The following is a 20,243-nucleotide window of genomic DNA, read 5'->3' on the forward strand; positions in this document are numbered from 1 at the left end:
TCAGTCATCTAGTCTATTTGTCTTAGAGTGTCAACTGTGTTCTAGTCCAGGGATGCAGCTCAGTCTGTTGAATTCTTACCTAGCTGGCATACGTGTAGCTCTGGGTTTGTTCCCAGCACTGTATAAACCCAGGCATGGTAGCATAGCCCCTGAGAGGTGGAGGCAGGAGCCAAGGGCAGCCTGGGTTCATAAGATCCTATCTCAAACCAGCCAAACAGGCAGAGTCAGTGAGGTGGTTCCGTGGGTAAAGGCTCCAGCCACCAGGCCTGCTGACCTATGTCCAGGCCCCCAGAGACCACATGGTGGAAGGAGAAAAAACAGACTCCTGTAAGTTGCCCTCTGACCTCCACTTGGCATATGTGCTCGTAGATGAATATAGACTCAAACGAAATAAACTTAAAGTGTAATTTAGAAAATTATTTTTGTATGTATGCCAGTATGTATGTATGTGTGTATGTATGTATGTATGTATTTGTTGGTTTTTCAAGACAGGGTTTCTCTGTGTAGCCCTGGCTGTCCTGTACTCTTTATCTCAGAGATCTGCCTACCTCTGCCTCCTGAGTGCTGGGGTTAAAGGTGGCTACCACCATGCCCAGCTGTTACTTTTTTTATTTTTTAAAAAATTTATTTTATGAAAAAAAATAAAAAATAAATAAAAATAATAAAATAAATTTATTTTATGGCTATGGGTGGTTTGCCTGTGGGAGGCAGAAGAGGGTTGTCAGATCCTCAGGATAGGAATTACAGATGCTTGTGAGCCACTGTGTTAGGTACCGGGAATCAAAACCCCAGGCTTCCCAGATGAGCAGTAAGTGGTCTTAACCGCTGACCTATCTCTCTCTCTAGCCCTAAGATGTAACTTTTAAAATGAACTTTAAAAAAAAATATATTTATTTATTATATATACAGTGTTCTGCCTCCATGTACATCTGCAGGCCAGAAAAGAGCATCAGATCACATTATCGATGGTTGTAAGCCACCGTGTGGTTGCTGGGAATTGAACTCATGACCTCTGGAAGAGCAGTCAGTGCTGTTAACTGCTAAGCCATCTCACCAGCCCCAAGATGTAACTTAAAAAAAAAAAAAAAAAAAAAGACGACCAGCTGTGTTTAGAACAATTCCTTTCTAAACAGATGTTAATGAGGGGAAGGGAGGAGGAGGCTCAAAGGAAGCCAGCCTGGCTGTCCTAAGTGGAATCTGTGGGTAACATCATTTCTTCCAATAGAGTTATTGAGAGTAGCTCTCTGGTGTGGCCTGTGAAATGACAGTGCTTGGTCCACATACCTAGTCCCAGACTTATACAAAGAACAGTACCCATCACATGCCTTAAGTGGTAATGGCAGTAGTGGTACCCAGAGTGCCTGGAATTAGTCTAAGCATCTATGACAGCATCAATTTGCTCATGCTTCACATCAACCTTAGGAAATAATTTCTTGGCCTTATGAATGGCCCAGTCAACGTGACTGGACTAACTCACCCCATGGAGGCGGGTGGGACACAGCTCGAAGCGCTAAGAGACACTGGCCGTGTAGAAGGCCTCCGTTTAGCTGCTGCAGTATCCATCAGCCTTGCCCACTGTGGGGAGAGGGTGGTAAGGAGTCCAGGGGTCTGCCACCTGGTCTCCAGGGTCACCAGGGTCTCCTGATCTCCTGGTCTCCTGGTCTCCCTGGTGGTAATTGTCGGAGGGATTGTGGTATGTCTCTCTGGCGCCCACTGTTTTTACATAGTAGTCTTCGTGACTCTCGTTTCTAACACTTTTTGACAATGTGCTTTAAAAAGGAATAACTTATAGCAACATACAGCAACAGGAATAAAATCTGAAGAGCCAAGGCACCTGTGAACAGCAGTAGCAGGATGTCATGGGTGGATTCTGCCGGCCCAACCCCTTCTCTGTCAGAGTTCCCTCTTCCCTTCCAAGGATGAGACTCAAATATGCTACTTAGGATATTCCTCCTCCTGTAGGGCTCACAGCAAAGGCTTAACACAGAAAAACATGAAATTGGAGCCAACCTAGTAAGACTCAGATTTTCCTAAGCTTGTGTGTGTGTGTGTATGTGTGTGTGTACGCATACATGTGGGGGTCAGGTGAGAAGGCATCTCGTGTGTGTGGTGTGTGTGTGTGTGTGTGTGTGTGTGTGTGTGGTGTTCATGCATACATGTGGGGGTCAGGTCAGAAGACAACTCAAATTGTCAGGCTTGGTTGCAAGCTTCCTTATCTCAGAATTCGGGGAAGCAGAGAGGCAGGCAGATCTCTGAGTTTATGGCCAGCCTGGTCTATAATAGAGTGAGTTCCAAGACAGGCAGGGCTACACAGAGAATCCCTGTCTTGAAAAAAAAGAAAGAGGGGGCTGGAGATATGGCTCAGAGGTTAAGAGCACTGACTGCTCTTCCGAAGGTCCTGAGTTCAATTCCCAGCAACCACATGGGGCCTCACAACCATTTATAATGTGATCTAATGCCCTCTTCTGGCCTGCAGGTGTACATGCAGACAGAGCACTGTATACATAATAATAAATAAATCTTTAAAAAGAAAAGAAAGAGAAAGAGAGAGAGAGAGAAAGAAGAATCTTAGCATTGTCCAACATCTCAGCAATGGGAGGAAAGGCTTATATAATCCAGAAGGCCCCTATGCTAGTAAGTTTCCCTCTTCTGCATCTCACTGCAGTGACTCTCACTCCTATCATACATGCTAACTTTGCTGTTTCTTCTTATGCAGCTCTAAGCGGGGCTCGGGAAAGGGGCATAGTGGCAGAAGATAGCCAGCCTCAAATGAAAGATTTGCTTGATAGTCCCCAGGGAGATAAGCACCTGGTCTGCTGACATTTAATATGTTGCTTTCTTCCTGGAAGTGCTTGGCCAGCAGCAGTACTTGGGGAATCCATTCAACACCTCACAAAGATGGCTCGGAGAGATTACAGGTCTGCCCGGAGGCCGAGACATTGGTACTGTGAGTCTCTTAAGTCCGTGGGGTTAGTTGGTGGTGATGTGCCGACTGGCTCGGCTTCCAGGACAGCCTTGGTTAACCTGCTGTTGCGCATAGCTGAATTATATAGAAACGGACCAGGCTTAGAAATCTGAAAGAGCCAGGATTCATTATAGCTTAAGTTCTAGTTTCAATATAAGCTTTAGCTAGGCGTGGTAGTACACACTTGTCACCCCAACTACTGGGGAGGCTGAGGCAGGAAGATCACGAGTTCAAAGTCAACCTGGTCTTAAAAAAACAAACAAACAAACACAAACAAATGGAAAATAGGCTGGAGATTCAGCTCAGTGGTCAAGAACTTCCCTAGCATGTGCAAAAACCCTAAGCTCAACCCTGGTACCAGAAAAAGAAGAAGGAGAAGAAAGAAGAAGAGAAGGAGGAGGAGGAGGAGAGGAGGAGAAAGAGGAGGAGGAGGAACCACATAAGGCAATAGTACTTGGTTTCAAGAAAAGAAATACCTTAGGGAGAGAGAAGGTCTGCTTTGACTTGTACATTCCTGCACGAGTCCATTTTGTTGTTGTTTCTCATGTGCTATAGGCTGGCCTCAAATTTTTGGGTAGCTGAGAATGGCCTTGAATTTCAGACCCTCCTGCCTCAGGCTCCTGGCCGAGCACACTTGGCTTGAATCAGGCTTACTTTATGGAACCCGTGCCTCTGGTTTCTTGGTTTGGTTTCATTTTTAAGGCAGCCTCTTACATAGCACAGATGAACTCTGTGCGTAGCCCAGGGTGACCTTGAACTTCTAATCCTCATTGATGAACCCTATGGAAGGTGCCAAGGTGAGCTAATGCAAGACACGTTAAAGTATATAAATGCAGGTTTATTGATAGGAGCAGGGGAGAGAGAGAGAGAAAGAAAGCATGCACAGAGAGAGAGAGAGAAGAAAGAAGAAGAAGAGAAGAAGAAGAAGAAGAAGAAAGAAGAAGAAAGAAAAGAAGAAGAAGAGAAGAAGAAAGAAGAAAAGAGAAGAAGAAGAAAGAAGAAGAAGAAGAGAAGAAAGAAGAGGAAAAAAAAGAAAGAAGAAGAGGAGGGAGGAGGAGGAGGAGGAAAGGAGGAAGAGGAAACAGGAGGAGGAGGAGGGGCGAGACAAAAGAGAGAGAGAAGAGGGAGGGGAACCAAAATGTCCAAATTATTAGTGAAGGGGGAAGGAAAGCCACCTCCCCCCCCACCCACCCCGCCCGCCCCAGCCCTGGGCTGGAAAGTTCAGGATAGAGGGTATTAGGGTAGGCTAGCCATGGCCTACAGCAAGTAGGGATCCAGGGATGCTGGGAGAAAACCCAACACTCCTTCCTCTACCTTTCAAGGGCTGGCTTTCTAATATGTGCCCCATCCTTTATGGGCTCCATTTTACAAAAGACTTCATGCCATTTGCACTGCTATCTCCTTCCATGCTTCTAAGCGCCCACATTAGTGCCTCCTCACTTGCTATGTTAAAACACCTTGACCAAAGCAAACTGATAGAAGAAGGTTTTTTGGCTTTCCACGCTTCAGAGGGTAAAAAGCCCACTGTGGCAGGGGGCAGGCATGGCCACACAGCAGGCACATGGTGGCAGGAACTGGAAGCTGGGAGGGCATATCTTTAGCCACAAACACAAAAAAAAAGAAAGCAGAAAGCAATGGGAAGTAAGACAAAGCTATAAACCTCTCAAAGCCCCACCCACAGTGATGTGCTTCCTGCAGCAAAATGCATTATAGCACAACTAACAACAAGGGACCCGTGTTCAAATACCTGAGCCTATTGGGGAAACATTGCTCACTCAATGCATTACACCACTATGAATAGACACTGTTGTCTACTAACTTGTCTGTTTTTCGATGTATGTACCACATGCAGTGTCTGTGTTTGTAAGCATGTATGTGCCCACAACTCATGTGTAGAAATCAGAGGACAGCTTTGCAGGGGTGTCAGGTCCAGAAAGGTCTGTCTTGTTTCTTCGGCTGTCTGTGTACTCCGGGCTAGCTGACTCATGTGCTTCTGGGCCATTCTCTAGTCTCTGGTTCCCTCCTGTCATCCTCAGCAGCCGACGGTTTTCCTACGAGTTTTAGGGACCTTAGTTCCAGCCAAACCAGGGTCTGTGACTTGGACACTGAAAAGAATGTCAGACCAGCCAGTCTGTAACCAGCGAAGTTGGGGGTTTTATTGAAGGTATTTTAAAACAGGCTTAATCATGCAAGCGTGTGCAGGCGTGTGTGTGTGTGTGTGTGTGGTGTGGTGTGTGTGTGTGTGTGTGTGTAAGAAAATGCACAACCCAGGGCACCCAGGGCACCCAGAGTATGATTCTGGTGGAATTTGAAGCTACTCTCTCATTAGTGGGAGGTTCCTGACGGTACCTGATAGGGTCACAATTGATAGGATAAAAAGTCTCGCCCACAGGGAACCCTTTTTGTGTGAGAGTTTCCGGCTCTATCTGGTAGAAATGATGAGGCCCTGCCCAAGGTCATATGCATTCAAGCTTTATGCCTGGGTCTCTATCTTAGCATTAAGTATCTATATGCCAAAGCAATAACAACTCTATATCACAGTCCTTTACAGTGTTGGATATCCTGGAATTCTCCGTACCTTGGAGAGGCTTCGGGTCCTTTTCCTTCTCATGTTTCTGTAATTTTGCTCCATCTGTCCTGCTCCAGGAACGCTGAGGGTTTTAAATTTTAATGATATATGAGATATTAATATGAAATATATGCCACAGAACAGATATGATATGAGAGGTTATTATATGAACATGGGGAGAGCAGGAAGGGCACCCGAGAAAGAAAAAAAGAGAAGCAGAGAGAGAAAAGGTAAGAGAGCGCGGCAAGATGGGTCTGTCCTTTTACATACTGGGCAGGACCACACCCAGCGGCAGGTGGCAAAGACTTCACAGATAGGCAGACTGGGGCAGAATCCTAACAGAGGGTACAGATGTGTACAGCTGTGTCTGACCTTCTTACATGGGCTCCAGGGGCTAAACTCAGTCACCTCAAACCTCTGTCTCAGCCTCGCAAGTGCTGGGATTACAGCTGAAGCCCACCAGGCTCAAATAGGTGTTATCTGCACTTTACAAACAGAAGCCTGGGGTGAGGGATAGTGGGTTGTTGCTGTAGTGCACACACGCTGTTTAGCTAGAAGAGCTGAAACTACAACCTCTGTTTGTTGGGTGCCTGGAGCCCAGGTCGAGATCCTTTTAGGCTGTGGACTCCCCTGACCAGGATCTGGCCTGTCTCAAAGCACAGTGCGGGGCTGGGGTAGTAGTAGTTAGGGGATCATGCATGGGTATGAGCAGCAGGTTCCACTTAGTGCCAGATTTCCTTGTCATTTTGGTACTTGGAAGGCAAGTGCACCGTGCTAAGTGCAGTCTGTAGTCTCAAATTCAGCTTAGCCAATGCTGTTGTTCAGCCCCCGTGGTTGCTCTCACCTCTCCCTGTGTGGTCTAAAGAGTGTTCAGGACTCAAAAGTTTGCACGCAGAGATGATGCAACATTACACAGATGTAAGAAGCGATATTCTCCAGCTATTTTGCCTTGGTGCGTTAGGCTACCATGGACTTAAAATAATAAAGATTTCTTTCCAAGTTTAAAAGAGAGATGAGAGCAGAGACAGATATCAAGTGATCAATCCGAGCCTTTGCTTAAAGGCTATTTTTTTCAGTGTGTGTGTGTGTGTGTGTGTGTGTGTGTGTGTGTGTGTGTTGTCTATGCACATGCTCATGTGGGTGCCCACAGAGGCCATAGGGACCAGATTCCCTGGAGCTGGTTGTTATAAGCATTTATGTATCGCCCAATGTGGGTGATGAGAATTAAACTTGAATCTCCTGCAAGAACAGAACTCACTCTGAACCTCTGAACAATCTCGTAGCCCCCAATGGTTTTTTTTTTCCTTAATGATTTATTTATTCTTATTTTATATTAATTGATGTTTGTCCTGCATGTATGTCTGTGTGATGATACTGGATTGCCTGGAGCTGGAGTCACAGACAGTTGTGAGCTGCCATGTGGGAGCTGGGAATTGAACCTGGAACCTCTGTAAGAACAGCCAGTGCTCTTAACTGCTAAGCTGTCTCTCCATATCCATAACTTTTATTGGCTGCAGGGGGGGGGGAGTGTTTTTGAGACAGGATTTCTCTGTGTTAGCCTTGGCTGTCCTGGAACTTGCTTTGTAGACCAGGCTGGCCTCGAACTCAGAGATCTGCCTGCCTCTGCCTCCAGAGTGCTGGATTGATTAAAGGCATGCGCCACCACCACCTGGCTTCCCATCAGGTTCTTTAATGAAGGCTAGCCGCTGGAAGCTGCAATGAGGTGGAAACCTTAGCAGCAACCTGTAGCACAAAGGAAATCCTTACATTTGCAGACTTCAGAGAAGAGGCTCTCTCAACCCACCTGCGGGGGGCAACTCATATCAGACATCCTGAAAATCAGAACAATTATGATTCATAACAGTAGCAGCATTACAGTTATGAAGTGGCGATGAAGATAATTTTATAGCTGGGGGGAGGGCGGTCACCATAACACGAGGAACCATATTTAAGGGTCATAGCATTAGGAAGGTTGGGAACCACTGCTTTAGAAGGTAGCTCTCTCTCTCTCTCTCTCTCTCTCTCTCTCTCTCTCTCTCTCTCTCTCTCTCTCTCTGCTCTCTCTCTCTCTCTTTCTCTCTTCTCTCTCTCTCTCACCCTCTCTCACCCCTACTCCTCCACCATTCACCCCCTACCCTCCCACACCCAAGCTCAGAAAGGAAGGGTCTCTGAGCTCAGCACATTACTGAAGGTAATGGATCAGACATGAGACAGCAATGTAGGGAGCTAATCCTACAGCTCTGCACTCTTGGGTCTGTTACATACTAGGGGCTTGGCCATTTGGGAAGGCTTTAGACGGAATGTAACATAAGGCTAACCTCCCTAGGGCTAGCCTCTGAGAGCTACTCCAGGACCAGCTTGTTAATGGTTTGCTTAGCAATACAAGCTCTTCGATGCATTGCTTGGGTCAACCCTTGATCACAGGGAATTGGGACGTCAGTATTACCTACTCAAGTGCTCTACCATACATACAGCGACATGGTAAAAATTTGACTTGTATTGCTGCGCATTAGAGTTAAACCGCCCCACTCAAGGCCTGGTCCTCATGTTCTTTGAGGAAAGAGACACCCACATGGCTTCCCCCCTGCACTGGCCCTGTCCAGTTGCCTTTGGAATGAAGTTCTTGACACACATTGGTCCGGTTCTCTCATCCAGCTGTCACTCCAGAAAATCACATTTCTTTTTCCCTCAGATTAGATGCCCTGAGTTTTGTGTGCAACTATTGTGAGGGGACCTGTTGGATACTGGTGCAGGGCCCCCTTCTTTGTCTCTCAGAGCAGCAAAGCTGACAGTCCTGGAGAGACGGGTGTTGTTTTAAAAAACAAAATCCCAATTGTTTGAATTGACCAATGAAGACTGAAAGCCAGAATGCTGGGGTGAAACCTGCTAGCTCAGAGAGGCAGAGAAAGCACCCAGATGATCTTCCCACTCACCTCATGCCCCAGAAGAAAAAAGCCCTTTCTCCTCCTCCACACTGTCTTTTTTTTTTTTTTTAAGATTTATTTATTATTTATACAGTATTCTGCCTACATGTGTGCCTGCATACCAGAAAAGGGCACTAGATCTCATTATAGATGGCTGTAAGCCACCATGTGGTTACTAGGAATTGAACTCAGGACCTTTGGAAGAGCAGCCAGTGCTCTTAACCTCTGAGCCATTTCTGCAGCCCATTCACACTGTCTTAAATACCCTTTGACTCAATGTTCCTCCCTCCTACTTACTGTGTGACTATCTGTCCTTCAGACTTTCTCTCACTCTCTATAGTTTTTTTTTTTACCCCCATGTCCACTTCCTGTCAATCTGGTTGCTTGCTCCACCTCTTGACCTAGGGTTAATTTTATTTAATCCTGTTTTACAGAACGCTCTTGTATCAAAGGTGTATGCTAAGGCTGAGCCACACCCCAAGTATTGTTTACAGTAAACAGAAAGCTCTAGGATTAAGGACTGACTGAGACTTACCGAGATTAGAAACAGGTTTTCACAGTCTGGAATCTTGGGGTTCACAATGGATCAAATATCCTGCAATATTGGATCCACCCTGGGTCCTAACCCTGACTTTCAGTACCGGGGGCAAACAGTCAGCAGTCTGGAATGACCTGGAACTAGATCTCTCTCCCAGTCTCCCATCCTTTTTGTTCCCTCCCTCTCTTCACCTACCTCTTCCTTCCTCCTCTCTCTCTCTATTCCCCACTCCCTTCTTCTGTACATAGCATTTATTCCCAGCTCTGGGTTTCTGGGTGTGTCCTGGTCTGTAAAGACCAGTGTGTTCTATTTATTTCCAGACCTGGACTTGAGGGTGTGTCCCGGTTAATAAGGCCAGTGTGTTCTTACTCTCCTCTTTGCTCTGATGCATGGGGCTGCTGGGATACTATTTTTGGAAAATATTAAGCTCTTGGAGACACTGACCTCATCAGTCAGTCAGGCTGTGGACTCGATTGAAAAATGTGTAGTGTGACTGTAGTAGTGTCCCTGGTGTCCCTTCCGAGATGAAAATGATGTGAGTGTGGATGGTCCCTTTGACACAAAAGTAAAAGGCCACAGGGATTTCAGTCTGAACTGTCTTTCATGTACTGTCCCGCTGAAGCCACCGTATGCCAGCCAGTGACTTTGTCTTGCCAGAAGTCTTTTAAGTCTCTGTAAGCCTCCGTTTCCTAAACTGTAAAAATGAGTGGGATATCACTGAGCGGTCTAAAAGGTTCTGGGGATTCGGAGAACCTAAGGCAGTCTTCCAGACTGAATCACTGCCACCATGAATTGCTGAATCACTGTTAAAAAGAATAGAAAGCCAACGTGGTGACTTACTCCTGTGATCCCAGCACCCAGAAGAAGGCTAAGGCAGGAGGATTGCTGTGAGTATGAGGCCAGCCTGGACTACACAGTTAAGTTTGGACAAAGCAGCAGAACTGAATAGCACAAATCTGTCTCAAAAAATAAAGCAAAACTTTACAGCATTAGGCACTTTTCGAGTGAATAAACTGGACCCAGCTTTTTGTAAGATGCATATTATAACTGAATGGGAGCCATTGGTTGAGCATCCTGTGTAAAGACCTGGAAAGTCCCAGGGTTTGGCCCGGAACTGGACTATTTTGGGTTTTGTTCTTTTTTCCTCAATAAATCATCATATTTTAACAGATAACCTTACATAAGTCAAAGTCCTCTGGAGAGCGTGGAAGACTTTTACATTTTAATAGACTGTAGCATTATAGTTTAACGCCAATATGGCACCCATGCCAGAGTGTCATTTACAGTCTCACCAAGTCTTTTGTCAAGCAATGAAAGGCAGAGACACTGGGAAAATGGAGAGGCATGCCAAGGCTCACAGGCCGGCAGATGTTACCAGGGAAACGATATAGAGTAAAGCGTCCCCTGCGCTCATGGGGGCTCAGTTGTTGAAGACTGCCTTTGTCTGTACCAAGTAGGCATGCAAACTATCTCTTAAATAAACGCACCCCTCATCCATGGCCTGGAGAGTCTGTCTGTAGGGACAGTCAGCACCCTCACAGGAGGAGGTGCTATAGAGAGAAGAGCCGCAGTCTTGATGCCTAGGCACAAGAACATGGATGCCGGCCTTCGGCTGGCTCTTCTAACTCCTTCCTGAAACCCGAAGCTCACATAATCACCCCACAGTTTCAGAGCTGATGTGGAAATTGGGCATGGAGAGGCCACAATCACCCCTGAATTACCTCCAGTCACTTCCAGGTAGCAAAGTTCTCTTATAAGAAGGTACCAAAAGAAGTTGTTAAAGCCAGCTATGTGGCTCAGCCCTAAAGATAAACTTTTTCTCTAGGTACCACCTTAGTTTTATTAGATCTAGGATCTGGGTCTTATGTAGCTTATGCTGGCCCGGGACTCACTGTCTGATTGAGGGTGACCTTGAACTCCTGATCCTCCCGCCTTCCCATTCCAAATGCTGGGATTTCAGATGTGTTCTACAGTGGCCAGGTATGTGGTGCTGGCGGTGAAAAGCAGAGCTTTGTGCATGCTAGGCAAATACTCTGCCAACTGAACCATATCCCTGTATACTGCCCCGGTTCTAATGGTCACGTAACAGCAGGTCCTGCTACTCTTTTTAGATGGTCATTGGTGGAGCTAAGGCTGTGTTTTGGATCTATGGTTCCCTGCACACACTAATGGTCAGGACATTTTGAAACGAATACTGTTTTCTAAAGTAAGTAGATGCTGGCATGTCAGAGTTCAGTTCTACCTAAACTCTAGCCTGTACAAAGTATCTGGAGACAGTTGGAAAGGAAGTTACCAATTGATGATCTGCCTAGAAAAACTACAGGTTTGACCAAGTTGCCATTATTTTGTTTTAGAACCCTTCCCTAGAGGAAGAATGTTCTGGTAGCTCATATGTAAGTTATTCACTCACAAACCTGAACCAACCTCAATGAAAAAAGAAAGTGAACTCTGAGGAGAAACTATTCTGGCACCAAATATTGGGTTGCAATGCTACCTTTTGGGAGTACCTCAGAACATTCTAGCTCCCTGGAATGACCAGGTCTGCCATCTGCTCAGCTGGGTTGTGACTAGGCTCTCATGGGTGGCAAAGAGCTACACGAGGAGAGGAGAAGAAGCAGATCTAAGGGGTGTGGGGTCCTGGCAAGTTGGCGCATCCTGCCTAGTGAATATTACATGACGGCGGGATCCCTTTCTGTGTGGTATAATTCATGGTTTTAATAATTAATGCCACTAGTACAATTCTCAGGGTACTGAAGGTAAATAATTTACTGTAATTAACAAAGAGGCGAAAGATTATTAATTTATCAGACTTAAAAAAACAAAAAAGGTCCAAGTGGAAAATAACCCCAAGGCCTTATCACCCTCAAAAAAAAAAAAAAGAGAAAAGAGAAAAGAAAAAACAAAACAAACTGAAGTAGCTTTGCATTCGGTTCCTGGCCCTACTCTTTTTTTTTTTTTTTTTTTTTTTTTATCGTTTCCCCAGACCTTATTTAGGTGTTTTTTTTTTTTTTTTTGGTTTTTCGAGACAGGGTTTCTCTGTGTAGCCTTGGCCATCCTGGACTCACTTTGTAGACCAGGCTGGCCTCGAACTCACAGCGATCCGCCTGCCTCTGCCTCCCGAATGCTGGGATTAAAGGCGTGCACCACCACGCCCGGCTCCTGGCCCTACTCTTACAATTGGCTGCTGGTATCTCTAAAAGGTAGTGTGGGTTGTTGCTGTCCAAAGTTAAGATCTCAGTTCTATCCAATTGTATTAGATTCTTTGTTTGTAAGATTTACGTTAGCTGTAGTGCCTGAGTGTGTATATCTGCACCTCATGTTACAGAGTGTGTGGAGGCCAAAGACAGTGTTGGGTTCGGTCCTCTGGAGCTGGAGTTCTACATGGTTATAAACTGCTATATGGGTGTTGAGAACCAAACCTGAGTCCTCTACAAGAACAGCAGTGCTCCTAAACACTGAGCCATTACTCCAGCCCTATCCTTAAAAGCTTAGCTACACACACACATACACACACACACCCCCCAAACACACTGCACACCATGCACACACACACATACACACACACCATACATACCACACACCATGCACACACACATACACACACACCATACATACCACACACCATGCACACACACATACACACACACATACCCCATACACACTGCACACCATGCACACACACACACACATACCCCATACACACTGCACACCATGCACACACACACACACACACACACACATACACAAACACTATACACACCACACACCATACACACACACACACACACACACACACACACACACAGGTCTTCACTTATTGAATGCAGCGACATCCATTCTTCTTTCATTTTTGCATTTTCCTCAGACCTAAACAGTAATTTACATATAATTAATTGTTTTGCAGATTAATTTTTTTTTTTAAATGTCAAAGCTGTTATATTTTTTAAGACTAAGGAGATAGCTCAGTCATTAAGGACTTGCCATGCAAGTGTGAGGCCCATATAAAAAGTGAGGCTTAGCAGCCCATTTCCTCTCAAAGGCCAAAATAGACAACTTTTTTTTTTTTTTTTTTTTTTTGGTATGGGGGTATTTGAACCTTGGACCTTCAGACTGAAACTCTGATTGATATATTACCAACTGAGCTATCCAAGCTTTCCAATTATTCAAGTATGATAGCCAAGTGTACTCTCTCCCTCTCCGTCTCTCTCTCTCTCTCTCTCTCTCTCTCTCTCTCTCTCTCTCTCTCTCTCTCTCTGTGTGTGTTTCTCACACACACACACACACACCACATACATGCACTACATGTTATATTATCTGAGTCATTTGGGACATATTCACAAATCAGGGATTTTTCTTGTTTTTCTGTTGGCTGCTTGGCTCAGTTTGTTTTGTTTTTGACGCAAGGTCTTATGTAGCCTAGGCTAGACTAAAAATCACTCAGCAAAATACAGCAAAAGATGGCCTTGAGCCCCTTACCAGCCTCTAAAGTGGTGGTTCTCAACCTCCCTAATGCCAAGACAGTTCAATACAGTTCTTCATCCTGTGGCAACCCCCTACCATAGAATTATTTTCACTGCTGCTTCATAACTGTACTTTTGTGACTGTTCTGAATCGTAAAACATCTGTGTTTTCTCATGGTCTGAGATGACCCTTGTGAAATGGCAGTTTGACTCCTCCCCACACACACACACACACACACACCCAGGGGGCTGTGGCCATCTCCGCCTCTAGGTTCTGCAGTTTCATGTTGATGAACTCTAGTGGGCGCAGTGGCGTCCTTGTCACTCAGTGGTTCTTGATCCTCTGAGAACACGGGCTTTGGATCTGGGAAAGGGCCTTGAGTTGGTTTCCTTGTTTTCTTCTATTTCACTCTTTTTGCTTTCTAGAAGTGTTTGTTGGTTGGGTTGTGGAGAAGAATTTGAACCTCCTGTGTCGATCTTTGGTTTCTTTTATTTTTTTCGCCTTTTCATTTTAATATTATTTGTGTGTGTGTGTGTGTGTGTGTGTGTGTGTGTGTGTGTGTGTGTATGTGCACGTGCGTACATCTCCTGCCTCTTTGTAGGAATGCTAGGATTACAGATGTCTTTACTACATCTCGCTTTTTGTGTGAGTTCCAGAGGTTGACCTCAGGTCAGCAGGCATCCGTAGAAGTTCTTTACTGCTGAGCCATCTCTTCTGCCGTAAATGGCCATTAGAACTCAATCACGTTTCTGTTGCGATGAGGCAGGTACTTTAGGGCCTCCCGAATCCTTATTTGCAATCCTGGCCTTATCTTTGGGTTCATTTTTTCCCATTATGAGTTCTACAGCTTCATCCACTTTCTGGTGAAACTGCTGACAAGCTCTCACATGCTCGGTGGGGATTTCCGGGTAGGTTTTCAGCTCGCCCTCTGCACAGCTCCACAGTCCAGCCTGTGTCCTCAGAAGACTTGCAGCATGTTTGAGGCTTGCCGACTAACCCATCAGAACCCAGTGGGCTTTCTCTTCCTCAGCAGCCATCTCTGTAGACACAAGCACCTGTCTGTTCTACGTTTATAATGGACAAACATCCCCAAGTTAGAAGTGACAGAAAACCAAGCGCAAGCTTCCAGATCTTCCACTCTCTAGAAGTTCGCTCTCAGATCCCGTTGCCCTCTGCCACTTCAGAGTTTTCGTATTTTCATTAGGCTTTCTCGCTGGGCACTGGACTATTGTCATCCCACAGTGACCCTGGGGTATCAGAGTCATCGGGACGAACTGCATTTTGAGAGTGGGGGGGGGGGATTTTTTCAAGGTGTAGGGTTAATTTGGACCAGATGTGAACTGACAAAAAGCATGCAAGTTGTCTTCTAAGGTTTCCTTTACCCTGCAGATGATGCCAGGATGCTTTCGTAGAATTTCCACATGAAATATTTGATCAGTACACTTTATCTATTTTTCAAATGGTCTATGCTGATCCTAGTGTAGACCCCCCCACCCCCCCCACCCCCCCACCCCCGTGAGCAGGATTTACAAATTCATTATATCGAATGTTACATTGTTATAAAGAAGTACAGATATACTTTGTATGTATAGAGAAAGCTGGTGTCTCACGTGGATGGTTGATGTCATGCACCGTTTTTATTTTTCAGCATCTAACATTCACAAGGGAGTTTGATTCAGATTCCCTCAGACACTACAGCTGGGCAGCAGACACGTTAGATAATGTGAACCTGGTCTCAAGCCCGGTGCACTCTGGGTAAGTGCTCACTCGTCATTTCTCTTTATTCCATTACACTCACATTGCATTTATTATTTAGAGTTATCCATGCATTTTGAAAACTTCCATATCTATGAATATATTCACCTACGAAATATACGCTCATTTGTGAGAGTGTGTGGTTTGCATTTGTAAATCATTTAATAAGTATTTTGGGGACAAGTCTGTCTGAGTTTATTTCTAAAAATGAATTATCAGAAAATAGTTGATTAATGATACAGTAACATTTCCTGACGGTTGTGATCTTTTTTAAATCTTTAAAATTCCTTTTCAATGAAAAAGATAACACAGTTATTTTTCTTAATTGTTTTTCTCAAATGATGCTTTTTTCATATGTATCTAAGTTTTCTTCACTATAAAATTACTAAACGGAGAGCTGGGGAGATGGCTCATGTAAGTACGAGGACCTGGATTTGATCCCCCAAAACTCACGTTTTTAAAATGTGGGCGTGATGGCTCACACCTGTAATCCCAGGGCTAGAGAGGCAGTGCAGACAGACAAATCACTGAGATCCGCAGGCCAGCTACCCTAGCCTAATGGCTGAGTCCAAAGTCAATGAGAGACTCTGTCTCAAAAAGCAAGCCAAACATGACCTGAGGAACAGCACCCAAAAATGATCTCTAGCTTCCACATGTGCCCAAAAGCATGCTCAGCCATATGCACCTACACACAAAAGCATGCTCAGCCACGTGCACATACACACAGAAACACACTCAGCCACATGCACATACACACAGGAGCATGCTCAGCCATATGCACCTACACACAAAAGCATACTCAGCCATATGCACCTACACACAAAAGCATGCTCAGCCACGTGCACATACACACAAAAGCATGCTCAGCCACATGCACATACACACAGAAACACACTCAGCCACATGCACATACACACAGAAACACACTCAGCCACATGCACATACACACAGGAGCATGTTCAAGCACCTGTAACCACACGCGCATACATATTGCACACATGTACGCACGCATGCACACATGCACATGTACACACACACACATCAGATGTATTACTGACTCACCTCACTAACTGATACGGTGTCCCCGTGAGCAGTGCACCTTGATGTTTTCAGTTTCTAGTTGCCATATATCAGCCCATTTTAAATAAATGATTTGTTTCGTTCAGTGCCGTTTCAAAACAAAAACCATAAACTTGAAAGCTCCCATTGACTTTGGTCTCCTTTGCATTCCTGAAGTAAAGTTGCAACAATGTTGCGTTACGTTCTAATTAGAGATAAAGAACTAAGTCTTAAAAGAAAGTAAATCTACTTTTAAAATGTCACATACCAGTCTATGTACCCAGATGTGCTGAAAGAAGCACATTAAAGGGCTCCGCAGCCCTGTCTCACAGCAGAAGACTGAAGAGTGACCTACTGTGACAAGGGGACAATGTACTTTTAGGTGCTGGAGTCTTTCGTAGGTAATTCACTTGTGAGATAATTGATAACCATATGTGTAGGAAAAAAGCGATTGCTAAAATAATAAATACTGGGCTAGTGAGATGGCTGGGTGAATAAAGCCCTTGGGCAAATATGAAGACACATAACTCATATACAGCTCAAGCCGCGGCAGCACCTGTAACCCCAACATTCCTAAAGAGAGATGGGAGACAGAGACAGAAAACTTCTGGAAGCTAGCTGGCCAGCCGGCCTGTTGTTTGCATCAGTGAAGAACAGACCCTACTTCAAACAAGGTGGAAACTGAGGACCAATGCGCACTGTGGAACAGACCCCCTCCCACAGGAACTGTATATGTACATATATGCCCACATACATACAAGGAACATATATGCATATACATATATAACCATATATATGTTGCACACATACACACACGAAATAAATAAATGTCTCAGGGTATAGTCTTTAACCTCTCTTAGAGAAATAATGATAGCCAGAGAGGTCCCTCTCGGAACTGAGAACGCTGACGCCAGGTCTCAGGATCCTGTTCTGCAGCATCTAAGGCAAATGTTTGTTACAGGCTGTCCCACAAATGCTAAGTGTCGTGGTTCCATTTTCCGAGTTCTTCCTTTGGTTGTCATTGACATTGTCGGTTGCTTGCTTCTAATGACCGTACATTAATTTCTCCCATTTGCTTTCTAAATTATTTTGCAGCTACTCGTCTCCGCTGCCTCAGTATGACTCAAGGTGATAACCGTGTCCTTTGTGTATTTTCCATTTATGTGGCTTTCCGCCTCCCCCCCCCCACCCCCGCCCCAGTTTATACGGCGTCAGTGTCTGTAGTATTGTCCGCACTCGTCACCCTGCTGTTTGCGAAACTAGACGCCTCCTCCACGGAGCAGCCGTAGGGTCATCTGTGGCACTCGTGATGTAATCTCAACAGCAACAGGATAAAGAGATTTTTGAAGCACCACCTTTGTGTGTTTTCTCCGCGTTTCTGCAACCCGTGTTGCACGTCGTTTGGTCAGCTCTTGCACAGAATGAGTTTGGAAAACAAGTCACTGCACTTCACGGCATCTTTGAACACTCGCGCCCTGTTTAATCTACTCCCACCTTTCCTCCATCTGTCAGTTCTAGGAGAGTAAAGATTTTAGAATGATAAAAGGGTTACAAGCACTAACCATGCACTGTATACTCCCGAGGAGTGCCCAGTAGGAGGCTCTTCTGGCTTCTCACTCAGATCCTCTTAGGCATTTGCTCCATTTATTCTGATTCCCTTTATGGATCTTTTAGTGGCCGGAATAACCTTCGTATGCTACCTTGAGACTACTCCGCTAAATGCCACCCTGTACTTCCATGTGCCTGTCCACTTATTGGCTTTAGTAGCCATGTCTCCCCTGTGCCATTTCTAAGCCCACAAAGCCAGCTTTTGCCCATAGATTGATAGAGCTGACATTGGTCCTGGGTTGGCTGTGTGTTAGGACTCTGCTGGGCCCTGCAGGTCAGGTGGAGAATATCCTGGGCGCAGTCTGAAGGGCTGTCTCTATTGCCGAGACTCAGCTATTGGCTCAGCTGTTGTCAGTGTGCAGTCCCTAATCCAGGCAAACACTCTCTTGTGCATTTCAACTAGAGTAGCCATAGTTTCAAGCCCGGAATTTGTGCTGAATCCTTCATAGGCCTAGCGATAGCTCATCTTCACCACTAATTACGGAGAAAACTGAGACTTTTGTCCCAGGCTTTATTACAGTAACTTTGTTATTGACTGAAACCAGCTGATGCTCCCATGTGCATGCACACACACATTGTATAATGTGTGTGTCTTTATCTAAGAAAACGAAGCACTTCCGGACAATTTCAAATGAGCTGCCGGCCATTTTGCACTGGGGAAAAAAAAATAATTTCTGTGGAAGGCTGGATGACGAATAGAAGTCGATAGTCATTTTCTTTGAGTAGACTGGGGAAGAGTGTTTTAGCTGTCTCCTTATTTCTGAGATAGCCTTCCCCTCTCCTGACTTAAAGATTCTAGAGACAAATATCTCTCAAGATAGCTAGAGTAACAGCAAGCGCACGAAGTAGCAGAGAAAAAAAATAGTTAACCCAAAAACTGAGCAAAAGGTGAGTCCACTTCGCTGAGGAGCAGTTGGTTTTGGAAACGTACTCACTCAGCCAAAGGGCTCTCTCCATCCTGTTGGCTATCTCTGTGGGGATGGCAGGCCAGTTTGCCTGAAGACGTCTCTCCTGCCCAAAAATGTGCAGCTACCCAGGGGCTTCAGACCTGCTGGCGGGATGTTAACGCTATGCTTAGATAAACACATAGAAAAGACTTTTGATGGATAGGATTTTTTTCCCCTTAAAATAATACTATAGGGAACCATAGCTCTTTCTGAAGATTGCTCTGTGGTGCTACTTGAATCATGTATGTGTTTTCAGCTGTAAAGCAGCATGTAAGGATGTGTTTGTGTTGCCATCTGTCTTTTGGTTTGTGTTTACCAAAGTGCTTATCATTGGCAGAGAACACTTTCCGCTGACATTACTACATACAGAAGGATGCTTTCCTTATTAGCTTTGCCATCATGGTTGGTGACAAACACAGACGCTCTCAGAAGTAATGCCTAAGTCCCGCCCTGTTACCACATGGTATATTCACATAAAGGCGATTTTAATAGCTCTTTAGCCTCTATTATTTTTTTAACGGTCATTGAAAAGATTTAATCCCTTTCCATCAAAATCTTAGCAAACCTAGTTACCCACTTTCATTTTTATAGTTTCCTCTTAATACAAGTTAAGAGTGGTGGTATCAGGGAATGCCCTTTTGTTTTACAAGTCGTATGTTTTATGCTACACTGTGGAGTTTCATCCTATGCGTACTGGAGTGAGATCCCATAAATAATGTTAAAGGAGAAACAAATTAGAGTGAAAATGGCCCTTGACTGTCCCCTGAGCCATCCTCAAAGGCTACAGAGCGTGGTGGGCTTTTTTTTTTTTTTTTCATCTGTATCCCTTTCACAGATACTTTTAATTCTAACTTGGAAGAATATTGCTGTTCCTTCTCTGCCTCTGCTCACTTCCTTGCCTCCTGGGAAGGAGCTTCTTTCCATGGAAACCCATCTTGCCCTGCGTGTGAGTTCGGTGCATGCACGATGTGACTCCACAGTGGTAATTTCTGACTGTTGTTTTGGAGAACTGGCAGCTGCCTCTTCCCGTACTTTGACATTGAATTTCCAACTCTGTGCCAGGTTTACTTTCTGTCTGTGATGCCCTCTGATCTTCCTCCCCACCACCACAGGTTTCTGGTCAGCTTTATGGTGGACGCCAGAGGGGGTTCCATGCGAGGAAGCCGCCACCATGGAATGCGGATCATCATCCCTCCGCGCAAGTGTACAGCCCCCACCCGCATCACTTGCCGCCTGGTAAAGAGACATAAACTGGCCAACCCACCCCCCATGGTGGAAGGAGAGGGATTAGCCAGTAGGCTGGTAGAAATGGGCCCTGCGGGGGCACAATTTTTAGGGTAAGTTTCCCCAGTTTTTGCTTTGGCCCTCTCACCATAACTTTGATTTTTTTCTTCTTCTTCTTCTTTAGTCCTTGCTA

General features: G+C 45.1%; 1 protein-coding gene across 1 annotated transcript in view; it reads left to right on the forward strand.

Annotated features, from left to right (window-relative positions):
* Ank3 (ankyrin 3) overlaps positions 1–20,243 on the forward strand; it is a 307,445-nt gene that overhangs the window by 230,032 nt on the left and 57,170 nt on the right. Inside the window, exons 27-28 of the mRNA XM_051153191.1 lie at positions 15,106–15,212; positions 19,939–20,163. Of these exons, the coding sequence (XP_051009148.1) occupies positions 15,106–15,212; positions 19,939–20,163 (332 nt within the window). The remainder of the gene's footprint in view (positions 1–15,105; positions 15,213–19,938; positions 20,164–20,243) is intronic.

Source organism: Acomys russatus, chromosome 11 (assembly GCF_903995435.1).
Source record: "Acomys russatus chromosome 11, mAcoRus1.1, whole genome shotgun sequence".
Classification (NCBI taxonomy): Eukaryota; Metazoa; Chordata; class Mammalia; order Rodentia; family Muridae; genus Acomys; species Acomys russatus.